Source organism: Oncorhynchus mykiss, chromosome 13 (assembly GCF_013265735.2).
Source record: "Oncorhynchus mykiss isolate Arlee chromosome 13, USDA_OmykA_1.1, whole genome shotgun sequence".
Classification (NCBI taxonomy): Eukaryota; Metazoa; Chordata; class Actinopteri; order Salmoniformes; family Salmonidae; genus Oncorhynchus; species Oncorhynchus mykiss.
This window is the reverse complement of record NC_048577.1, coordinates 45,404,898-45,431,223: the sequence shown is the minus strand read 5'-3', so window position 1 is coordinate 45,431,223 and position 26,326 is coordinate 45,404,898. Positions and strand designations below refer to the sequence as shown.

The 26,326-nt window shown below is 42.3% G+C and overlaps 1 protein-coding gene across 1 annotated transcript in view; it reads right to left on the bottom strand.

Annotated features, from left to right (window-relative positions):
• Nucleotides 1-26,326, bottom strand: part of usp43b (ubiquitin specific peptidase 43b) — a 93,004-nt gene that overhangs the window by 20,519 nt on the left and 46,159 nt on the right. The window contains exons 5-8 of the mRNA XM_036941255.1: nt 22,833-22,968; nt 22,564-22,708; nt 13,656-13,818; nt 338-449 (exon numbers count right to left, since the gene is read on the bottom strand). Of these exons, the coding sequence (XP_036797150.1) occupies nt 338-449; nt 13,656-13,818; nt 22,564-22,708; nt 22,833-22,968 (556 nt within the window). The remainder of the gene's footprint in view (nt 1-337; nt 450-13,655; nt 13,819-22,563; nt 22,709-22,832; nt 22,969-26,326) is intronic.

The following is a 26,326-nucleotide window of genomic DNA, read 5'->3' as shown; positions in this document are numbered from 1 at the left end:
TGAGCAATTGTATTAGTATAAAATAATATAATAAAAAAATGTAGCATACAATATAGCTCAGTATTTGATTTATTTATTTTATACAGTAATTTTATACAGTAATGCTCATCTTTATCAAGGGGGTCAATGATTTCGAACCTGACTGTATACGCACATGCCGTAAGGTAGTTTTGGTTAGGTGTTTTTTTATACTCAAGAGGTAGCCCATACTGCACTAGAAGACAAGGCATAGAGAGATATGACAGGGAGAAAACACACTAGCCCAGGGTTAAAGATTAGCGTTGGAGAGTCACTGAGCCATTAGCTGTGTGTCAGCTATGGTCTTCCAGTGTTGTACCTGGGCCTGAGCTCCGTTGATCATCAGGTAGTAGAGCTTGCTGAGGATGCTCTGCTGCAGCTGGTCCCAGGAGATGGAGCGGTCCTCCCTCATCAGGAACGGAGGTCCAAACCTGAGGAGCAGATGGGAACACATGATGACCATTCAGTCAGAAGAGATAGGACCTTTGACAGTTATCAATGGGATACGTGAAGTGAACTGATCAAAAAATGTAATTTCATTAATGAGGATGTTTGTGGTCAACTAACATTTCATTGACCTAAATGACTGTTTATTCAATGTACAGTGAGTGAAAGAGTAGAGTACACATCCTGCATTCAATCCTCACACTGTCATATAGGCAGAACCACACTAGCCCTGCTTAGGTCGCTGGTTTCTTACTAGGCTTCAGGCCCCCTTCACCTATCGTCACGGATGACACTCAACCTATTTAATCACCATTATACCAGAGCTCTGCATCAGAGCTGATGGATCACATGATGCCTTCATTAAACGGTACCTCAGATTAAGGCCATGTCTCTGTCATAAACTCCTCATCTCTAACTGGGAGAGGCTGAGGCTCACACACATCATTGAGAGATTCGTCACAGGGTTAATCAAGTTGCATCTCAACGATCTATCAAATTAAGATTAAATATTTTCCTCAGTGTACGTCGATCTGGCAGGTAACACGACCCAGAGCTGAATATTTAGCAAATATTTCTCTGGCCTTCACTACAAAATTTAGCTTGATTAGGTCAACGTGAAAGTGCACGAACCCTATCAAAATGTATTTCTCATCTGAGTCTTAAAGTAAAATATTGATTCTGTTTTAATTCAATACTCATCATAGTTTCATGAAGGGTTGTCCCATGGAAACCATGGAAACCATGCAGATACTCAAGGTACATTAAGTTATCGCTAACACTGTTCAACATTGTTACCATTAATGTCATTGTCCTCCATTCAACATACTGTACTTTCCACGGGTTGTTGTGTAATTGCAGACCCACAGACCTCCATGGTCACTATGAGCAACAGCTGCAACAACCAGGACATAAAGAGATACAACAAAAAAAGCCTTTAATTTTCTGTGCTTTGAGGTGTTTGTTCCTTTATTTTCAGGACTTGGTATGCTGTTCAGATCATCGGCCCATAGTCTTGTCAAGCCCTCTCTCTATGGCAGGCCCTGGTACACAGTACTACCCCTCTCTCTTCACCTGAGAATGATGCAAGATTGTATGTATGTCAAATTGGCTTACAGACGTGTCCATGTTCATCCCACAATGATCTCCACACAGTCTGTGGTGCCTCCGAGGCACGGTTTTAGCAGTAGCCTTGTAAAGTATTGAGCTACTACAACAGTCTTGTGAGTTGTCTCTGAAGCAATGGTGTGCTTTATTTGTCTTAGTGTACACAGAGAAGACAGCAAGAAACAAATTGTCCACTCAGACTGATGGATTTAAGATGTGAGTGTTGATCGTCAGATGATCGCTCTGATAGTTTTGTGTGGGATCATCCATCTAAAACAAAGGCAGCTGTGAGGACTAGCGCATGGCCAAGCCTGCCAACGTCATAACCAAGGCAGTAGAATGGAGCGTAGCTGGGGTAGTGGTGCGATAACAATCCAAAGACATACTACAGAAATACACAGAATTAGCTCCATTGAGACAGACCTTTTCAGAGGACAATTTCACAAATATTTTCTGAAGAAATGAATCGTCATGATAACTAACCCCTGATTAACTAAGAGTAGCACACACAGCTTTAAGAGGGTGCATGAATTATAAAGATTACACAGGTCAAAATTGAATAATTTGGGTTCATCTCAGGCTAAGAGCCTAAAAAAAACAACCAGCTAGCACATAACGTTCTGAGAACCTTATGTTTCTTAGAGCTTGGTGAGAGCGTGGTTGTCCTATGGTTATTTTGTATACAACCTTCCCACAACTTTCTGGGAATGGTACACGATTGTTGCTTGGCTTTGAAACATTCTCAGCACATTTAAGGAACTTGACAAAACTTTATTTTCTTGGTATTTCATTACTTTAACAGAAAGTTTCCTAAAAGTTCAAACATGTTTACATTTAATTTCAATTCTGGTAATGTTCTACTGTAGGAACATTGCTCAACTGGTTTGACATTGGGAATATTCTCAAATAGTTCAGAGAACATTAACATTTTTTTTTAAAAGTACTTCAGCATAATGTTTCATCATGGTTCAATCTAAAGTCATGTTCTCTAATTGTTCCAAGAATGTTAAGAAACAATGTTCTTCTGTGGGAATTTCTGTACATTAGCATAACGTTTCCTACAGGTTTCATCATGGTTCTATTTAAAGTCATGTTCTCACATTTTTCAGAAGGAGGCTTACAAAAACTTTCCATGAAAACCACAGAAAAATAGTAACGTTTAGAGAACTTTCTACGAATGTTATTTAAAAACATATATATTCTGTTCTCAGCATTAAAAAAACTCTATCCTCTATCTTGTTAAGTATGTTCAGGTGCGTTGGCCACACCCACTCATTGGCCTGATCATAATGAGTGCTTGTTTCAGATTAAATGGGGTATGTTTGAATAGACTAAAATTAATAGTTTGTATTTTGTATGCGTAAAAAAACATGGCATGCTAGCTCAATCCTGGTGGCGCAGTGGACTAATTCCACGGATAGAGAACATAAGATTATATACTGGACAAAAAGCTTATTTCTCTTAAATTTTGTGAACACATTTGTTTACATCCCTGTTCGTGAACATTTCTCCTTTCCTAAAATAATCCATTGACCTGACAGGTGTGGCATATCAAGAAGCTGATTAAACAACATGATCATTACACAGCAGTACCTTGTGCTGAGGACAATTAAAGGCCACTCTAAAATGCGCAATTGTGTCACACAACACAATGCCACATATGTCTCAAGCTTTGAGGGAGTGTGCAATTGGCATGCTGATTGCCGGTATGTCCACCAGGAATTTTGCCAGAGAACTGAATGTTCATTTCTCTACCATAAGCCACCTCCAACATCATTTTAGAGAATTTGACAATATGTCCAACCAGCTTCACAACCGCAAACCACATGTAACCATGCCAGGCCAGGACCTCCACATCCAGCTTCTTCACCTGTGGGATTGTCTGAGAACAGCCTCCCGGACAACTGATAAAACTGAGGAGTATTTCTGAAAGTTTGAAAGGAAGTTATTCAAAAACCTAAAAATAACATATAATTTCTGTTCTCAGAGCATTAATAAAATCTCCCAGGAAAACCTTCAAGGAACCAGAGTAAAACATTCTCAGAACCTCCCTGCAACCTAAAAATAAACGTTCCCAGAACAGGCAAAATGTTCCCTTCTGTTCTCAGAACGTTGAAAAAACATTCCTTTTTACCAGTCAAAAAACGTATGGCTTTGTTCCCAACCATTGTGAAACCAAAAACATACGTTCACTAACCCACAACTTCCAAGGAATCACATTTTCTAGCTGCGCAGTCTTTGGAATAAATTGCAAAAATAATGTAGAGCTCATATCTCTTAATAATAATTTCACGCTTATGGCAGAGTCAGATTTATTTTCATCTGTCAGACCAAAACAAATGAGAAAGTTATTTGATCCAAAAAACATCTGACACTTGATAAGATCATCCAATGGAGACTATGAAATGTGTCAGAATTCCCACTGATCCGCGTCGCATCTCTCTCCTCAAAAGGCAGTTTGTCTGCATGGAAATAAGACTCAGCATCAATATGGGTCACATTATGATTTGTTTGTCCTGTCCCACACTGTGCATAATGATGGGATCACTAGGAAAGAAACATCTAAGCAAATGCAAAATACATGAAATCAATATGGTTGAGGTGGCCTGCTACAAACAGGACTGGATTTCAGACTATAATGTCTAGCAATCTGGCTTTGAACGATCTCAGCGAGGAACTCACATCTAAAGCATGCCGTGTCCAGAGATGATATGGATTAGACTGCAAGCTCTTAGCTCTTTTACTACGTTATATGGAATTGTTTTAAGAAGGTCATACCAAGGATAATTTAGCTATTTGATCTAGAATTGTATTTGGCCTTACTGCTATTAGCTCATACAAATTATTTTAATAACAGATTCACTACTTGGAACAACAGATAGTGCCCAACAAATTCCAAAGGAAGTTTGTTCGGAAATGTCTGCCCTGCATCTATGATAGGTATTTAACCCCTCAATTTTGGCACTGAACAGTCTCCATATATACTGTAATTCCATCATTTTTTTCAACTTAATTGGATTATGGGAAGTTTAGAAGTAGTTACCATTAGCCCTGTAAATAGGATTCCAAATCCATGATAATAATAAAACACTTTTACCTTTGGATATTGTCTTGTATATGAAGGACGGTTGGTTGATTTAAAAAAATGTTTGTTATTAAAATGTTGGATTCACGTCTCCATCTCAACAAAAATGAGTTTACAGTGTTAACACTAATATGCGAGAATAGTATTTTTTTGTGAACGAATGTTTCATTTTGGCGTTATAATAAGGTTGGCAACAAATGGAAAATTGTTGTGGATATGTGTTGCAGCTCAAATCGACTACAAAATCCACATGCAATGCTTTCTTTATGGGCTGGCTGGCTAGGTAGCTAGCTATCAAACAAGAAAACATAGCTACACACAATAATACCAATATCAGCATGTGCAGTAGCTAGTTAGCTGTAAAATCGCCTTAAAAAACTGCACTATCAATTTAGGAGTCTACAATCTCAGCATGTTCAACCTGTAGATCGATGTGCCCCACATAGTGGAGTCTGACATTCTCAACTGCAGATATACTTTTGAGGAGATGGGAAACGTTGCACATGCTATGTCTATGGTACAGGCCGGTGTATTCTGGGCGATCTGGGACAAGGAACGCTCTCCTTTAAGGAGTGAATATCTTCACCCTTCACCTGTCAATTGGGCGCAGGCTCAAAAAATCAACACTAGCACTAATTTCGTCAACAAGAAGTACAACATTACACATATTTCCGAGATGTGAGAAAATTAACTTGCTACCTGTAATATCGTATAGCTTTGGAATCGTGACATTACGTGCCTTAGATGAAAATAGGCACATTTCTCGACATATGAGAAGGGATTGCGTGGCGATTAGTTTAGCAACCGTGTGACACAGCATGACAACGTCAACGCGAATGGTCGACAGTCTGCTGGGTGGGGCGTTATACGTTCCTTCATTCCTTTCTTTCATATCTCTGGAAACGGCACCATGCAATGCACCCTGGATTACAACACAAGAGGCAGACAAATAGGGAAAATGGGCTAGACCCTCTGTTAAATAAAACTTTTCTCGAGGTAGGAATATTGCAAAAATATAACCAGTGGCTCATTTAAGAGAAGACATCCTCCCGTGTTATGACATCGGCCAGTATTGAAATCTAACATGTATGATAGACGTTTTCACCATCTAAAAGTCCTATTCCAGTGTAGTGTTATATAAATATTCATACACATAGCTCATATAAACAAAGACATTCCGTCGTAAGAACACATACACCCAGCCATAAGACTGACCCCCTCTTCCTTGTATAAACACACATCTCATCTCCCTCTAACTGGCCGGTCCCAAGAGCAAAGGACTTTTGCTGTGCACTAATGGGGCCCGCTCTGGCTAGAGCAAGGCCCGCCTCCAACCCTCCGACCAGTCAAGAAGACCGAAACGACAAGACTCCACCTACTTTATTCTATGTATAAAAATGAATGTAACCGTTGTATAAGGTCTCTTTTTTCACCTAGCTCCTTGCCGAGTTATGTGAACTAGGTCCGTGCACGTAAAACTGCGGGACAAGATATCTCTGACTCATTAATACTGTCTTTTGTTACAACTGAAATCCACTCTGTCCAGCGTCCGTGATTTGGTCTCAACTCTCCAGTACTTAAACACTAACAGAACTTGGTAGCAGAGGATGGTTATTCTTGAATTCGACCTATGATAAGTTAGTGTGAGAGGACGAGACTGATCACGGCAAAAAAATCAGACGGAAGAGTGACTTCCCCAGCCATTCATCTTGCCTCAGGAAATCTGATCGGAGCGCTCTATATAAGGTGAGCAGAGCCTGTTATTATCGAAATCTGCATATTGTATTATAGCCTAAACAAATTTTGTACTGGGCGTGAGTATGAATCGGTGCCCAATTTTTTTTACATAAGAACCTAAGACATTGATTAAAGATATCTTGTTTTGTAAAAAAAAAAAAAAAAAAATCTGCATAGAAAACTGTCCTAATTATATATGTATTGGGTTGTGTATAGAGGTGACGTTAAATAGTGGCTGTGTTTTAACACGTAAAGGACACAATTATGGATGTTGGAAATTCAATGAGAATTTCATACGAATGAATGAATGATAGATGAACCGAATCTGCAAGTAAAAATGTCCTATTTTGATACGTTCTGTACTATCGAATAAGGTCTTGTGGAGGTGTGGTTATAGTTGAACGATAGATGAACCGAATCTGCAAGTAAAATCTCCTGTTGATACATATAACATCGAATAGGTCTTGTGGAGGTGTGGTTGGATTGAATGAATCTGCATGAAAAATGCCCTATTAAAAAAGCTGTGTATTATTTAATAGGTTATGTAAGAGGTGTAGTCGAGTAGATACAGGATATGTAAGTTTGGCGTTCCACAAGACAGAGATCGGGAATGAGGTGGCTATTGCACATCAAACAATAAACATAATATGAACCAGAGTTGACATTCCATGATTTGGAGATGGGGGAAATTAAATTGAAAGAAACGTTTGTCGCGGAGTAGGTTGGGATACGTAACTGGGCTATTAGGCACACGTGCTGATAGACAAAGCCACCTTAGTATCGAATGGCCGTGCAACTTTGATTGACAGCAGCCGGGCTGGAATACTGATTTTTGCTTTTTTTTTTCATTCCTGTTGATATTGCCTAAAGTTTCAAATTATTCTGACAATTGCTATAGAATCGCTGGAATTTACTGATATAAGTTCATAAAGGAACTTACTGAATTGTTTCTAGAAAGTATTTAAATAAGCCGCCGAGCTTAGTACAGACTTTGTTTGACAGACGCTAAAAGCTACACACTGATTTTTGTTTTTTTCTATTCTATCCATATTTCCTAAAGATATAGAATTATTCTGACAATTGCTATAGAATCGCTCAAATTTACTGATATAAGTTCATAAAGGAAGTTACTGAATTGTTTACAGAAAGTATTTAAATAATTCACTGAACAACTCTTAGTTGTCTAGAAATTCTATCTATATTTCCTACAGAGCTAGACTTACTCTGAAAATTGTTATAGAACCGCATATATTCACGGATATATTGTTCCAAAAGGAAATCGCCGAATAATTTCTAGAAAATACCTAAACGAATCGCTGAACAAATTCAAATAAAATACCGGAGAAACACACACGTGGCGGGCGTCACATACTGATAACCCCCTTTGTATGCGAGGGTGGGGGTGGAAGAGATAAGCCATAGCCAGTACAGCAGTACATCTCTGGTCTCGACCAGGGACGGGCTAAGCATACAACGATAGAAATAAACACCACATAGTAAGGATTGAATATACCTAAATAACGCATTATACACATTATCAGACAAACTAGATAAAATGTCTGCAGCCACCACGCCCAAACTAAAATTCAATGAATATTTAGATCAGAGTATGATTGATAGAGCGGGAGGTAAAGAACAGTATGGGAAAGTGGAGAAAGTGTGGAAAGGATTACGGATAAAATGGACACAAGCAGGTTATTTTAGCGGAGGACCCCCTACAGGGGGGAAACTCCAAGATATGCAGACAGAATTAGAGGACGCAGTAGAGCATGCAAAAGCGAGTGAGGCGGAGAGAAACAAGATACACAGGTTAAAAAAAGTAGGTACAAGAGAGAGAGAGAGAGCGGAGGGGGAGCTCGAGATAGGGACATGGGCCATACAGGAGAGTAGGAGGGTGCTACCCAAAAACACACCAGACATGATGTGCGTGGCTATTGTGGCGTCGGGGGATGTTAAAGCTCCGCCTGAGAACTTGCCCACGGCTCCCCCTGTGGCCGTTTCTCCCTCACTATATCCACAATTGACAATGGAGGCAGTTCAGCCCCCGCCATACTCAAAGGGACAAAATCACCGGAGCCCGTCACACAACCCATTCCTGCCCAGGGCACCTCCCACAATACAGGCTCCAGTTCTGAGAATAGACCAAGGGGAGTTAAAAGGGGAAATTACACTGGGGATAACGGCTGGCCATATGGTATGTGAACAGTTCGAAACTGGGATTCCAGGAGCAGGAGACCTCCCCCAGGAACGGAGGCCGCAATGCTCCTCTGTGAACTCTCTCACCTCTGAAACCAGAGGACACCTACAAACAAGATTAGATTCAAACCACTTCTATCAGACGGATAGGGAGGACTGTCATCAGAACATGGATATCGAAAACGAAGAAGAAATTGACATGGTGCTCACCCCAGCTCCGATGGGAGCTCCAAACGTGACTAAGATGCAGGAGCTGCTGAAATCATCAATAGCTCGAGCTAAGGAACTCAGGGAGCTAATAGCTAACCAAGATAACAACAGAGAGGGAGCCTACCGTGTGGAAGGCATAATGAGAGGAACAGTAACCAAAGTTACTGAATCAATGGGGTCCGAAACACTCCGTCGGTCCTCCAGAATTGCTGATAGAAGAGAGCGAGAGCAGGAGATGGCAGGACAGTACCCCCTGCGACCGACACCAGGTGATGCACACACGGTGGAGTACCAGCCCTGGAAAATGACTGATTTAACAACACTGATGGGACAGATGCCTAGCCTACATGGAGGAGCTTCAGCGTGGCTACTTCAACTGCAGACACTTACGTCAGGCCTGCAACTCTGCCTAGGAGACATGAAAGCACTTCTAGCAAGAGCCACCGACCACGGAACCATGGAGGCCCTCATGACAGCAGCTGACCTTGGATGGCGGGCCCCAACACTGCCCATAGACCACTTCCGTACCAGATTATGGGAAGTTCTACGGAGAGCATACCCTACAGAAAGAAACCATGCCACCTTATCCTCCTTTACAATCAACCCAGGTGAGCAACCTGCAGCATACCTGGACAGGGCTAAGACCACATGGAGATCGGTCCACGAAGAACCATTCGATCACACTGATACCACACTCAGCATGTGGAAGGAAATGGTGGTCAACGGGTGTCCTGGAGATGTTAAAACCAAACTCAGAGGAACGGTAGGGTTGATTGCACTTCCTCTGACCCAATTCAATACGCATGTGCACCACCATGTGACCCAGCACAACAAGGAAAGAGGGGGTGCTGAGAGCCAGGTGCAGTCCCTCCAGGTACAACTCCTGAAACTCCAATTGAAGGAAGCACAACAAGGAGAAAAACCTAAGAAACAGATGGTGGCGGAAGAAACGAAGGAGCCGGGAACCAAAACAGACATCTCCCAAATAGTGGCCCAGACTGTCTCTCAGATGATCCAACAGCAGGCAGCCTCACTCACGGCCACTAGGGGGGCCCAACCAGCCCAATACCCTCCCCCACAGCAGTATATCATGCAACAACAACAGCCACAATGGGCTCAACGAGGGCCCTTCACTGGACAACCCAGAAAGGGAAACTACCAGTGTTATAACTGCGGAATTTCCGGTCACTATGCCAGAGATTGCATGAGATTGAGATTGCAAGAGGAAGTGGGGGAAACCCACCTCTGCAATATCAGCAACCAGGACCCACACCCATGCATCAGCAACAGCCAGCATACAACCACCCAGAATCTAGCCACATGCAGCAGGAGCAGCAAGATTACAACCAACCCTCCCACTTCAACACCTGATCGCCCAGTAAGAATGATGAGGATGCCACTCCTGCCGATGACCACACTGTCTGAAGCCCAAGAAGTGTACTGGCTAAAATGCCTACCCACAGGGCCTGCCACCCCTCACATCCAGTTTAAGTTCAACTGAAAGCTCAAATCTACACTCTGCACCCATATAAGACTCCCCAAGCTGAGATCCATTGCACACTCAATGCAACAGAAACTGATGACTGCCTCTACACTGCAGACTGGGACGAAGACATGATGCACCTGACCCCACCTATCAGGTGTTGTACCATTGGGTGTGGCCCAGAGGGGGTGGCAGCACCGGTCATCCTACGATCAAGGAACCTCCATGCACCCCTGGCCTGGACGGCTGAAGCATCAACAGCCATAGCACTCCTGAAAACAGATCTATCAGCGGCAGCAGCTCTGACTGCACCTGACTACAAGAACAAGTTCCATTTGGATGTTTCTGAAAGGGAAGGATTCACCTCATCCGTCCTATTCCAGAAACAAGATGGGGAGAGAAGGGTCTTGATGTACTACTCTTCAAACTTGACCACATTGAGGTAGGACAGTCAACATGCTCCAGATACGTTGCTGCAGTAGCAAAAGCTATTGAAAAAACAGCTCACCTCGTGATGTCACCCTTCAATCAGCCATCATCCCTCAACCAGCATCGGCCAAATTAGCTGAAATCATCGGATTGACGCAGGTCCTCATCAGAGGAAAAGGAAAGACTGAATATCTATACAGACTCAGCCCATGCCCATGAAGCAGGCCACACTGATGGACGCAGAACTTTTATGAGAAACACATGGCCCCACACACGAAGGCAAACTAAAGACCCTCCAAAAAGGCCTCGCACATCTGGTGGCACCCTCACATAAAAAATATGACTGACTTATTTTATGACGATGATTTATTTTGTGACGAATGCAATGTTTGTGACAGACACAACCCAAAGAAACCATATCGAACACCAATGGGCTCATACTTAATACTTAATGCATGTTTTCAGGATATCAGTATAGACTACACCGACATGGGCCCCGACAATTTATCTAAAGGCAAACGCTATCTCCTAGTTATAGTAGATAGGTTCTCCAAATGGGTAGAGGCAATACTAACAAAAGGGGAGGATGCTAGGTCAGTCTTTGAGTGGCTACAAACCAAACTAATACCCAGGTATGGCATCCCAAGACAAATCAAATTTGACAAATGGCTCACATTTAACAAACACCTGAGACAGGTGGAAGAAAGATTTGGCATAACCCACAGATTTGGATCTGTGTACAGGCCCCAATCCCAAAATCTGGTGGAACGTCAAATCAAAAGCAAAAGCTAAGATAGCTAAAGTATGTGCCTCATGGGATAATGACTGGTAGAGTCATGTATGGTCCACCAAGGGAGGGAGGTCATATGCCCGCCCTTGATGTACAACAAATTGTAATGTCTAATTATGTGAAAAAACTGACGGTTCTCTCTGCAGCACTCTCTACCCAGGTTCACAAGGTCCAGGAGGGGGAGCTGCCGGGGGACACGCCACTACTGAAGGTAAAGGTTGGTGACTGGGTGAGGGTTAAAGTCCACAAGAGAAAGTGGCTGGAACCCAGGTGGACTGGACCGTACGAAGTGAAGGAGGTTACTTCACACTCAGTCCAGGTCAAAGGTAAATCAGGCGCACCTTGGCACCGCCTTACACATTGCACCCCAGCCCCAATTCCTTCTAGAACACTGACTGAAGTCAGAGCTGATTTGAGCGGCCTAAATTCAATTCCAAATGAAGACACTCCTTCCTCAGGTGATGCGGCATCAAACTCCGCCTCCCCTGAGAAGGGAACCTCGCCCAGTTAGAGGGACATTTCTCCCTCTCTGGGTGAGGCTGGGGATATCTGGTCCCTTATTTGTGATATTCCTACTGATATTTGGAGTAACCCTAGGACTTTCACATGGTTAATTGAACAACTATTTCACCCTGCCACATCACGTACACCAACCCCTACACATGTCCCTAACTTTTTTCCTGATATCACTCCCTCCAATCACTCCCGTCCCAAACGTAGCACTACACCTACAGACCCACCATACACACCAGACAAGGTTAGAAGCACCACGAATGCAACCACCACCATTGCACTATAGTTTTCACGTCTAATAGACGTGAAGAGGGGGATTTGTTATATAAATATTCATACACATAGCTCATATAAACAAAGACATTCCGTCGTAAGAACACATACACCCAGCCATAAGACTGACCCCCTCTTCCTTGTATAAACACACATCTCATCTCCCTCTAACTGGCCGGTCCCAAGAGCAAAGGACTTTTGCTGTGCACCAATGGGGCCCGCTCTGGCTAGAGCAAGGCCCGCCTCCAACCCTCCGACCAGTCAAGAAGACCGAAACGACAAGACTCCACCTACTTTATTCTATGTATAAAAATGAATGTAACCGTTGTATAAGGTCTCTTTTTTCACCTAGCTCCTTGCCGAGTTATGTGAACTAGGTCCGTGCACGTAAAACTGCGGGACAAGATATCTCTGACTCATTAAAACTGTCTTTTGTTACAACTGAAATCCACTCTGTCCAGCGTCCGTGATTTGGTCTCAACTCTCCAGTATTTAAACACTAACAGAACTGAGAGTGACTTTACCACAGTGCTACATCATACCGGACGGATGTCTGCCTGCTTGAACGCCAATAACTCAGATACACATGAAAACATGAAAGGACCATGGGAATTAATAGAACATCACTCAGGGATGCACAAAAACACTATAACTTTAAAAATGGGTGAACCTTTCCTGTTTTACAGACGTTTTTATGTTTACAACTCTGGTTGAAATTAGATGAAAACAGTACTGGTTGATAACTTTTTTCAAATCCAATTTATTTTCCAAGTTGAGTCCACATTACAATACGTTGACAAATTATGTTGAAACAACGTTGATTGGTTGTGAAGTTTGACATCTGACACCAGTGTGTGGTGCACAGTGGGAGGGTTAATCAGCAATGTTGAAGCATGGTAGAATGCTGAGAGACACTAAGCCTTCTGGATGGGATTGGATTTCTCATGTCCGACTCTGTGAGGTCTCCTGAGCGATTATTGATCCCTCCACTGCTGTCGGGCTGGATGTCTGATGGATTACTCCATCGTGTCAGATGTCAAACTTCACAACCATTCAGTTGGAGACTCGCATCTCAATTAGATTGACAAGAAACTCTTAGAGGATGTGACTCATTGACTGTGGCTCATTCAACTGTCACATGAGATAGTAGAGGCCTTTCTGTGCTGCATATGTGCTTCCCCATTGACATTACAGTCATGAGATGTTTTCCTGCTGGCCCAAAGTCGAATGAAAAGTCTATATTTAGAAATTACTCATGACCTTATGTTATAACTGTAACTTTCTCTTTCACTTCTGAGTGACAGTATGAAGAGGAGAACAACACCAACCGCCCCTTAGACCCCAGAGTGTGTTTGAAACAGTCACCTAACCTGACAGCCTGCTGGGCATTCCAGGCGGCGTTGCACACCAGCAACAGGATCTTCACTGGCACACCATGGTTCAGGAACTCTGTTGACAAAGTTCCGGATGGAGGTAACCTTTGACCTTCGGGCCCGGAGGAGTACGGTGAGGACGGCAGGCTGTGGTGGTACCCTGCAGGAGAGGAGGAAAGAGGGAAGAGACAAGAGGGGGGGGGGGGGGAGTTAAATATAAGACTTGGCGAGACATTCTATTTGGGGAGGAGCGAACCAGAAGGGAGAACAGATGGAGCGGGCGCTGCAGACTCTCCCAGCAGGATGGTCTTATCTGATGAAGCTTTTCACTCCTGGTGGGTGCCAGCACTTCTCACCAGCTAACTTCTCTTCCCTCACACTGTGGAGTGTGACTGAGCAAAAGCCTGATGAAATTACAGCACTCACAGACATTAGCAGATGCTGTGTTACCAACCTACTAACCTCATCCCCAGGCTATTGCGCACAGCGCATATAAGCCTGGGATATCAACCACTCAAAGTTGGCCTTAGTGTGAGTGACCATGGAATTATATGCGAGTGATTCTATGGCAAAGTATTTGTCATCATTTCATTTTAGCGAATCACATGTGCTTGTGGTGTGGTGTGCTTGTGGTGCTCTGTGCTTGTGATGTACTAGCGTAAGGGGGAGGGTTAGGGGGAAGGTGTTGTGGGAGATGATTGGTTGGTAGATTAGTTAGATTAAGCCAATGCCTATGTGCCAGGAGTTTATCCCAGCTCTATGATTTGGCCAAGTTTGATGCGCTGGTCCACCAGACTCTACACACATTTGTGCAGGAGTGTCTGGGAACGAGATTACCAACCTACAGACAATGCCAACCCATCAGGCGGTACTGGCTCCCAAAAATACTTGGTGATAAATCACATGGTAAATAGGACTGTAGACAGAAACGAGCAGCTATTGATTGGCCCAGAGACAGTGTTCTCCCAAAACCACAGCGTTGTATTAAACACCGCTGTTTACACCCATCCAGCTCACAATTAATCATCGCCAACGGTGAATGTGAATGTCACGGTTGAAGGTCCCAAAGCCGCCAAATATCCCACCATTCAATCCAGCCACACCACAGGTCTAATACCAGGATATAGGAGAGTGAAGGAATGCATGGAAACAAAGACCTATTCAATATCAATCAGACCCTTCATGTAAACAGCTCTGATATGATATGATAGAGCCCTGACCTGAGACTGAACATAATGAGGAAGAGTATTACTGCCCTTCATTTATTCATGTTCAACTAATGAAGCAGCTGATCAAACTCTCTTCAATCATGCTCTGCAATTTACATAAGTGTTGACCTCTGATCGCTTTGAGGATGATTTATGTAAAGAAGCCCTTCTTTAATGACTGTTGAAACCTTCAGAATTCAAATCAAATCAAATGTATTTATATAGCCCTTCTTACATCAGCTGATATCTCAAAGTGCTGTACAGAAACCCAGCCTAAAACCCCAAACAGCAAGCAATGCAAGCAAGCAAGCAATCCCTAGAAAGGCCAAAACCTAAGAAGAAACCTAGAGAGGAACCAGGCTATGAGGAGTGGCCAGTCCTCTTCTGGCTGTGCCGAATTCAGCAGTAAAATGCAGAGGTCACCTCATGGACTGTCCCCACGTGATTGATGCTAGGTGGGAGGAGGACTTTCATCAGTCATTAAATCAAAGTGTATTTCTTTATATTTGGAAATGTATTCAGAAATGTATTGTTTCAAGACATCTCCCCCAAGGTCTTTTCACTGGTCATTAAATTACAACCAGTTTCCTACCTTTAGGTTGATGTCAGCTTTTCAGAATGACGGATGGAGAGTGTCAAAATAGCCCACGGCAGATTCCTGTAGATACACAGAAACTTCAACTTGTACACACACGCACGCACACAAATGTAATTTAATATGCCTGTTGATTGTAGTCTCCTTTCATGAGTGATATGACTCTCTATAAGATCATGGAATAGTTGTGTATTCACTTTCCTGTAGTCTAGGGTTACGTCTGAGAAACATTTTAATTTTCAATTCCCTGACAGATGTGAAGGACAGGATGAGCCAGCCTGAACACTATGAAAGTCAGTAATTAAACACCTCTGCCCTCAAAGAGATCCACTTCAATGACTGGATTAGCATGGTCAGGTATTGACTGGTTCCGAGAAAGCCATAAAGCCCTATAGCGAAGACGGACACCAAACTGACCACATACCGAGACTGAGACGTCAGTGATTACTAGGGCGGTGGCGGTCATGAGCCAGCCGGTGATTGTCAAGCAAATAACTGCCGGTCTCACGGAAATTGACCGTTAATTAACATAATCACATTCAGCATCTCCTGGCTTCCACGCATAGCCTATAAGTCACTGATACAGACCTTTGGAACATCTATATTTTAAAAAGTCTATTAAATCCATAGCCTACCCCACCACAATAAATCCATAATGTATTTTAGACAGGTCTAAAGAAACAGGATATGAAGAAAATGTAGTCTATTTCAGAAGAACAGAATAGCATACCCTTTGTCCTTATGTTAGGTCCTGATCTGGCTAGGCCATATGGCTGTGGGCTACACTAGTTCATTTAGCAGACAAGATTCGCTTAGAATTTCGTGGCATTATTTCATAGTATGAATAAAATCGAAAATATATTTTCTCTAAAGGATTTCTGAGGGAGCGCGCACATCCGGCTATTCAGTGTTGAGCGGTTAACAAGGAAACAGGTCTTCCTAAATGCTTAACTTAGAGTTGTTTATGCAACTTTAGTTGTGATCAAAACATATAGAACAACGTTTGTATTTTTAATACAAGACTGCATGATGCCACTAATAATGATTTGAAAAAAATCAAATCAAATGTTATTTGTCACATGCCCCAAATACAACAGGTGTAGACCTAACAGTGAAATGTTTTCTTATGAGCCCTTAACCAACAATGCAGTTTTAAAAAATACAGATAAGAATAAGAAATAAAAGTAACAAGTAATTAAAGAACAGCAGTAAAATAACAATAGCGAGACTATATACCGGGGGGTACCGGTACACAGTCAGTGGGGCAAAAAAGTATTTAGTCAGCCACCAATTGTGCAAGTCCTCCCACTTAAAAAGATGAGAGAGGCCTGTAATTTTCATCATAGGTACACTTCAACTATGACAGACAAAATGAGAAAAAAAAATCCAGAAAATCACATTGTAGGATTTTTAATGAATTTATTTGCAAATTATGGTGCCATGCAGTGATGCAACCCGTCAGGATGCTCTCGATGATGCAGCTGTAGAACCTTTTGAGGATCTGAGGACCCATGACAAATCTTTTCAGTCTCCTGAGGGGGAATAGGTTTTGTCGTGCCCTCTTCACGACTGTCTTGGTGTGCTTGGACCATGTTAGTTTGTTGGTGATGTGGACACCAAGGAACTTGAAGCTCTCAACCTGCTCCACTGCAGCCCCGTCGATGAGAATGGGGGTGTGCTCGGTCCACTTTTTCCTGTAGTCCACAATCATCTCCTTTGTCTTGATCACGTTGCGGGAGAGGTTGTTGTCCTGGCACCACACGACCTCCTCCCTATAGACTGTCTCTCATTCACAATTTGACAAGTACTTGATAATGACTCGGATTTCTTGCCGTCATCCCCTTTGTGTGGCCGTAATTCCCCTAAACCAAAATCCATGTCTTTTGAGGCCAGTGGCCGTTGTGCCCTTGGGGTGAATATAATAATTATAATTCCCTTCTCCCGGCTGCGTGCTCCGAAACACCTCTCACTCTCATGGCTCTCTCAGATAGCTCAACACTTATTAACCAATAACCGTCACGTGATCTATCACACCCTGATCTGTTTCACCTGTCTTTGTGATTGTCTCCACCCCCCTCCAGGTGTTGCCCCACCTCTGGTTTACTATGCATGCCTGCCTTGCCTGTCTATTAGCTGCCCCCGCTGGTAAATTAACATATTGTTTATTCGACGTGGTCTGCGTCTGGTTCTTACCTTCATACTTGATAGTGATCAGATCTTTTTCTCAAGCTACAAGTGAAGACAGACAAATCAGGGACGCCAATTCCGACTCGCACATTGAAGATATTAGAAGAACTGTCCATATTTACTTTTCGAGTAGGCCTAATGAACAGCAAAAGCACTAGCTTATGTCAATCTACTATCCTTCTAATACAAAAGTTGACCAATTCTATTCTGTGCGAGAAATAAATATTCCAAACATAGTCTGGGACAATTGTGGGATGCGATAGATCCCAAATGAATACAACCACTAGCATCCAAAAACATTTTTTAAGCATTGAGGCTGACACAACCGATCAGAACGTTTAGCTTAAAATATTGATAAACATTTAGGCTATTTCTTCACATTATAAGAGCAGTAAAGCGCGCACGGCAGAAGGCTATACGCGCGAATGTTCCAAAATGCAATCAATTAGTGGGAAAAACACCATTCTCAAAAGTGTGATTGTGCATGTAATGCTTTTATTATAAAGGTGAATTTTTATGGTGAAAATGATCTTCCCCAAACTTGAAACTCACGCACTGCGTACAGTATGTATGCCAGTTAGGCTCTACACCCCTTGTAAAGCACATTAATGTGCTTCATTTTAAAAAGTTATTTGGCCACTTTAGTTGTGATACAAACTGTATCAAAAAATATAGGCCTATGGACTAAGCTACATGAGGTGCGAGACTATGACTTGAAAAAGTAAAAAAAAAAAAAAAAAAAGGCACGAGCTGTTTCTTGTCTTGCTGCACATCTTTCACAAGTGATAATATATCATTCACAAGTGATATGCTAATATAGTCACCCATCAGACTGTTCTTGATTTAGTTTTGTCTTTACATATACTAAATAATATATGTGTGATATTTGTTTTGATTTAGAATGGACCATTATCATGCACCGGCCTCAAAACAGGGGCAGGGGGGAAAATGGACGTCATCTATGCACTTAAATAACAAATGGAGGGCACTTTTCCCGTAGTTAATTTTCATGCCAGCCAGGTAGGATATACTCCTGTTGTAAAGAGAAGAAATGTGCTTATATTAGGAAAGTTGAGAAATAAATATAGTAGGCCTAGCCTATAGAAAGCTGATGGGAACCTCCTCTTTTTAATAGAGGCCATCACTCTGTTTTAGCACGCAATTGCATAGCCTCAAGATATGTTGGGCAACATGAGCTCATTGCCTCTCATGAAGTGTTTGATTATATTTTTGATTACATTTGCATTGATGTCAGAGTGATTAGAGGGACAATATAGTGCCGAGTACCATGCAGCTTGTCACGCCTGCTCCACCTCCCTGGCGCCAGGCTACCCGTCTTTACACGCACCTGTCACCATCATTACACGCAGCAGAGCTCATTGGACTCACCTGGACTCTTTCACATGGTTGATTGCCCCTGTATATCTGTCTGTTCCTCGGTGGTGTTCCCTGTGTCCACATTAATTGTTGTTATGTGTTCCTGTCCAGACGCTGTTCCTGTTCTGTTTCATGTCCGTCAGTTATTACACCTTCACTCCCTGTACCTGCTTCCTATCTCCTGCGTCGATCCTTTCACAGTTAGTAAGTTTGGTAGGCTACTAATAACCATCAGCAGCATCAGAGCTTGGAGAAGCTTAATTACCCTGACTAAAAGGTCATGTGTAATTTGAGTGCCGTCATGACTCGTGACCGCCGGTGTGGCGGTAATACAGTCACCATAACAGCCCTAGTGATGACTTCATGGCGTTCGTCTTCTCCACTGAGTGACCTAGTTAGCCAGGCTTCTGAATGTGTCCACACTGAGGAGCCTGAACTAATTATTGGGATTTTCAAACAAGCGTTCCACATCAGTTCCACCTAAACTGGAAGCCCTGGCTGTTTGTTAAACAGTAAATTGAAGCACATGTGTAAAATCCCACTGATGCCCTGACAGGGGGAACTCTATGGCCTGGCAGCTAGGCAGCATACTGTATTACAACCATACTATATTAGAGACACAATGGACAAACCATGTCATGGTGGGCTGCAGGGTCGACTGAATTTGGATCAGTCATTGATTAGATGAAGTCATGCAATCTGTTATTAATGTCCTTAATATGAGCCTGGTATGAACAACCAAGACACTGTCAACCAAATGCAACCTGAATAAGGGGAATACCTGATAGAGAAAGAACATGTTATCTGTGTGTATGATGCACTTCACTGAATGTGAAATAAGATACTTCTATGAGAATTGCCATGACAATGGAGCTTTGTGGGTACAGAATCAATGTTTACATAAACTGACATAGAAAGTGCTTACACCTCTCTTCCTATTTCACCATGCTATGAAAGGTCAGGGAGGAAAAATACTCCCAGACACCATCATCTCTCATGAATATTTTGTGCCACACTGGGATATTCCATACATTGTAGATAGTTCATGTAAACCTTGTTGACAGCGACTCAATTTCTCATTCTCCTCCCTGACAACCAAATGAAAATGCTGCCAGGCACAGACAAACGCACACTCCACCATTTTTCTACAGGCCGCTCATCAAGGTGTGAAGTGACATTACTGATAGGCTGTGTGTCTAACAGAGGTGGACAGCCCCTGCTTCACATTTGTTGGATTTTGAACATGATTCTAGGACATTTAGTGATAGCCTTTAGTGACAGCCAGTCGCTGATGTGCTTAAAGTGAGTCACCCTCTGAATTCACCGACTAATGTACATGGTGCCAAGGCTCTTGTTTTTTTTTAGCCACACAGTAAGTGCTACAATTCATTTCAGTTGATGCCTCAGCTTGACAGCTTCTATTGGTACCTGAGACACTCCATTCAGACAGTCTAGGTATTCAGACATATCCAGTTTGTCAAAGCACAAGCCTGCAACTTTAGTGTTGAACATATCTGTCTAGGAGTTACTATACAATTCAGGCGAGCTCAGGTTTTCTGTAACAAGAGCAAAGCCAAACATGAACACTTTAGAAACTTTAACTTCCAGCTAACTGTGGAGAAATTAGCTGCTGTCTGGTCAGTCTGTTCCTGAACAATGCTGTCAATTGCTTATTGAAAAGATTTCTTCCAAGCAGAAAGGCTGAACAGAGCTCTGTAGAGTACCACATGCTTTTCATACTGAGAGAAGTAGTGAGTAAAGTATGCTGTATGTAAACTAGGGAGTAGTACAGGAGTGGTATAGTAGAGGAGTCTTTTAAATCAATGTAGACACTGTTCTGGGGAAGAACAGATACGACTCCATTCCCATTCATAGTTAATGTGCGTGAGGTGCATGATCCCTAAAGGCATATTGATTTCATGTACACAAAATGTACCTTCCATTAGCAGCAGTGACCATAAAAGTTTACGAGGAGTGACAACTCATCATGATTTAAAGAGGCACATTACACAACCCAATGAGGTATAAGCTGAGGTGAAGCCTCCTGCATCAGTACAGTACCACATTTCACGCCCGTCAGCTTTAGGCCAAATAGATAATGATTACAAAATGATTACTCAGTATTCATTGTGTAACAGTGTTTGAGTTCTGTTAACAAACTTAATGTGCATGAAATGAGAGGATGCTCTGTTCAGCAGGGAGGTGGTGAGAGAGGCCTCTCCATATCAACCCCACTACGTATACAGTCTGATAAAACATCCCAGGAGGATTCAGTGTCTGCCTGTGTGTGTGTGTGTGTGTGTGTGTGTGTGTGTGTGTGTGTGTGTGTGTGTGTGTGTGTGTGTGTGTGTGTGTGTGTGTGTGTGTGTGTGTGTGTGTGTGTGTGTGCAGACCAATCAAACTGAATAGTCTATTATGTGTGGTCTAACCAAAGATGATAAAGGAGAGACAGAGATGTCTCTAATCACTTTGCTCAGTGGTGATGCAAAGAAGTATCATTTTCAGGGACAAACCCAGCTCTGCCAAACCCAGGGTGAAAAATGTGGTAAAACTATCCACACAATCTGGCTTCTGGGAACAATGTCTGTTTGCCCTTCACATCATCAGTACAATTACAGAGAAGAGATATTTCAAACATTGTCACGCCCTGGCCATAGAGAGGCTTTTTTTCTCTATTTTCGTTAGGCCAGGGTATGACTAGGGTGGGCATTCTATGTTCATTTTCTATGTTTTGTATTTCTTTGTTTGGCCGGGTGTGGTTCTCAATCAGAGGCAGCTGTCTATCGTTGTCTCTGATTGAGAACCATACTTAGGTAGCTTTTCCCACATGGGTTTTGTGGGTAGTTGATTTCTGTTTAGTGTTTTTCACCTTTCTGGACTGTTTTGGTTATTTCCCGTTGTTATTTTTGTATTTAGTGTTCAGTGTCAATAAATTAACATGAACATGTACCACGCTGCACCTTGGTCCTCACCTTCTTCCACCAACAGCTGTTACAAACATAAATAATTCGATGACAGCAAATCTTTGCAGAAAATGATGGTGATTTGAGTAGATCTGAGCATCTGAGTTTTATTGAAAATGTGTTTGTAAGCACACGTTCCCCAAGGACTTCTTATTCTACATTGAGTTCCTCCTGGAATCTATCAGACCCAAAGTACACAAACAAACTTTCATTATCTTGTTTAAAAAGAAACAATTTATTTCTCCTCAGTAGTTCATCCTGATGTTTGGAAGGCTTGTGCCAACAGTGCACAGTTCGGGTAAAAGTTGCAGTACAAAGAGCATGTAATTATCACCACCAGAGGAAGGACAGACTTTCACATAATACCCTGGTATTTCACAGAGGTTGTACATCCCATTCTGTTAATACAGTACTTCTGTATGCTCTTGACTGAGAAAGGCTTATTTCCCGATGGGACTGAAATGACCCCTGCTAGCTCATAGTGGAAAAGGGACCGATTCTATTGGATGATCTTGGTTGATAGTGATGATATTGATCTGAATGTCCCTGGAATATGTAGTTGTTGCTACGGTTACCTGAGAATTGTGAAGAGCCTCCTCTGATGTATAGAGGCGGGGCCTGGAAGGCATAGATGATGTCAGTCTCGGCTATGCACGTCAGATCCTCCTCATCAAAGAAGGAGCGCTGAAAGCCTGTGGTGTAGATCTCTGTCAGGATCACCTGAAAGACAGAGAGAGAGATAGCAAGAGTATCCATTTTATTTAATCAGAGACTTGGAAAATGGAGTGAGAATGAATCTGAGGATAGTGTGCATCATCAAGAAGAGTGAGACAAGATCACCTACCTGGTCTGGGGAGATCTTCCCCTCATCCGCCAACATCCTTCTCAGAAAGGCCAGCGAGCCAAAGAGAGGCACAGCCAGCCCGATGCGCAGGTATCTCTGGCCCTTTGTACTGAAGACCAGAGTTACACACAGAGGCCTGTCGAGTGAAGGGGAGAGAGAGAGAGAGAATAGACTCTGCATTGAAATCGCTACCAATTTTATTACAGTCCATGACCATGAAGGGACATATAGTTTTCATGAATTAATCAATACATTTTAGCATTAATAATAGATCATTAGGACAGTTTATGTGTAAGAAATAATGGAATCTGTATTGTGGGTCGATGCATTTTTAAAGCTGAGCACTTGGCTCTTACCTCTCTGTCTCCTTTGCATGGAGAAGCAGTGCTGACATAGGCAGGGTAAAGGGGCATAATGGCTTGTACAAAAACACTACACTGAAGAGATATGTGCCCTCTGATTCACCTGTGAGAGTCTATGTGTGTCTATATGTGAGAACTGTAGTCAGGCGAGTAGACACACCACTCAGAAAGTCAGCCTCCTCCTCTGAGAAAGAGAGATATGGGAGCCAATGACAAAATGACATAGGCGGGAGGTCCTGAGTGTACAGCACCTCTATTCTACAGACAATACTCTTAATTTTTATTTAAATAGGCAAGTCAGTTAAGAACAAATTCTTATTTACAATGACAGACTAGGAACAGTGGGTTAAGAGATTTTTACCTTGTCAGCTCGGGGATTTGATCAAGCAACCTTTCGGTTACTGGCCCAACGCGCTAACCACTAGGCTACCTGCCACTCCTTATCTCCTTAGAGTCCATGCTTACATAAGTACAACTCATATTGAAGGTCTCTGAAAGCTCAGGCTCAATTTTTTATTTTAAATAAGTCATGTTTTTCTTTTGAAGCAAGAAAGAGACTTGTTTCCACTACCTTTTTGCCTGTAATCGACTATGGTGATACATTGTACATGTTTGCCCCTGTGGTGTCATTACATATGCTGAACAATGTGTCCCATGGGGTGTTGTTACAAACTCCAATGCTTTCACCAATCATTGTACCCCTCTATACCAGAGTGGGCTGGCCTTCATTAGCTCTTCAGAGACTAAGTCATTGATATGTTGTTATTTACAAGGCCATACTGAGACAGCTCCCATTTTACCTGTGTATCTACATTGTCCAGCAGACTAATGACAATTATCAATTAAAGTGAGTTTTGTGATGTCTTGTTGATGACCTGCTCTATAATCCACCATGGAGAAGACTTAACATGATAAAGATAGTGAGAGATGCCACTGCCAGCACACAGGCATTATCACACATGGGGACAGAGGACACACAGCAGTGGGGGATATACAGTATTATACAACGGGTGGGTCTAATCCTGAATGCTGATTGGTTAAAACCTCATTCTAGCAGGTGTCTATTCCACAAATTCCCACCGGCTAAATCAATGACATTAAAATGCCTATTTACTCTGTTGCATCTGATTGAGCAATCCACTGTCTCATCAGCCCAGACAGGCAATTTATAAACTCCACTATGAAAAGCATCTAACATTTAGTTTTCAACAGCGGAGATTTGTATAAACCTTGCTGTCCGTCTCTCCGACATTTGCAATATTGTTTCAATATTTAAATTTGATCTACAGCTGTCCCATAGCAATGAACAGGCGTGATGAGACAGACAGGTAGGCAGCTTTTCTCAGCCAGTCTAACTCATGAATTAGCATAATTTCTATGGATATATACAAATAACCATCAATAGAAAACAGGTAAAACTAAACGAAGAGCAGCTAGTTAAAAAAAAAATTCAGCTTGAAGTGATTGTGTTAGCTGTGTTGTTGGCTAGCTCTCAAACAACAGTGTCCTGACAAGAGAGCTATGCCAGGTGAAATCGTGCATCATTAGCTCATTGTTATGGACGTATCCAAATAAATGTCACTAGAAAACAGCTTAAATTGCAAATGCAGCTACTTTGTTGTTATTCTGGCTGCACTGTTGACGTAACTGCAAGTTAGTCATAGTTGGCTAGCTAGCAAGCAAGGAATAAGAACATTGCCAGCCAATATGGCAATGGAATATTTACAACGAACGAGTGGGTAGCGTCCATAGATAAAGAACAAAAAGACTGAACGACTGGGTTGCGTCTCTGGCAACTGAACCGATAGAACGTAGTAGTCGGCTTAGGTAGCATCCCTAGACTTGTATGGGGAAGGATGAAATAGTATGAATAAATTAATCAAAATAACGTTTTTAAATCATTATTTGAATATGTTGGTAACCCATTGTATAAAAGTGACAATGCCCTCGAAGCCGGTGTTTGGAGGATATGTTGACACGGTTTGCTGTTTGCTTCTTCTCGGGCCTAACAACACTCATGCCAATATATCCCCCAAACACCGGCTTCGAGGGCATTATCATTTAAGTAAGTAAAGGGTGTTGAGCTGTGAGATCCCCTGCTGTCTGGACTCAGGGTAACCTCTACACTGGCTGTCAAGGATTCTCAGCACACGCTATAGTGAGGGGTATGGGGAGATCTCCCCATATGATTTAGCCGGTGGCGCACCTGAGTCCATTCCTTTATCTGCCTTTGACTAGCCAGTAGGAACACCAAAACAGTGCCTCATATTATCACCGTTCTTTTTGTGTCTCAAGACACAAACAGTGAAGGCAGTAGTTAATCAATGATGCTCTAAGCAGGCAAACGTTACTAATTCATACTAATTACCTTGTTTGGAACCATTCTGGGAGTGGCAAAACATCCCCACACACTCAACAGCTCAGAACTAGAAAGGCAGGCATAGGGATAATTAACAATCTATAAATGTTACATGATACACCCAATACCTATTATGGGAATTCAATTCCCAGTGACTAAATACTCAACTAAAGCCCTCAATTGAATGGTAATCTGAGTCAATGATTATACTAAACTACTGCAAATAGTGGCTACATCCTGAGAACACCTTTCAGAGGTTTAGCTCCCCGTCTCTGAGTACAAAGCTGAATCAATCATGATAATGAATCACAGACCTTTTCCTCAAGAGGACAGGAACATGATAAAACAAGATCTCTGATGGATCTTTACAGTAATAACATGCTGATCTGTAATGAGTGGCTCATTTAGTGAAGTTAATGTGTTTAAATGGAGACGCCTGCCATACCACTCAGTCCATTAGGGGTACAACATCAATATGGGTCCATGTCGGGCTGACTCTGCCACATTGGTTAACACACTAGATCATAACTAACCACATACTGTATATATGACATGTGAGAACACATTTCAGTCCCATAAAGAAACATATATGTGTGAGGTTGGGGTTGGTGTAAATGACTGTTGGTGTTGAAAGTCTACACTTTAGTTTGTGTTAGGGTTTATGGAGATATACAAAACTATGACACCTTTTTTCTTACATGGGCAACCATGTACAAAATCTTAAAAGGCAAACCATCTGTTTCTTCCTTTCATAACTGTCTACAGTATTCCAT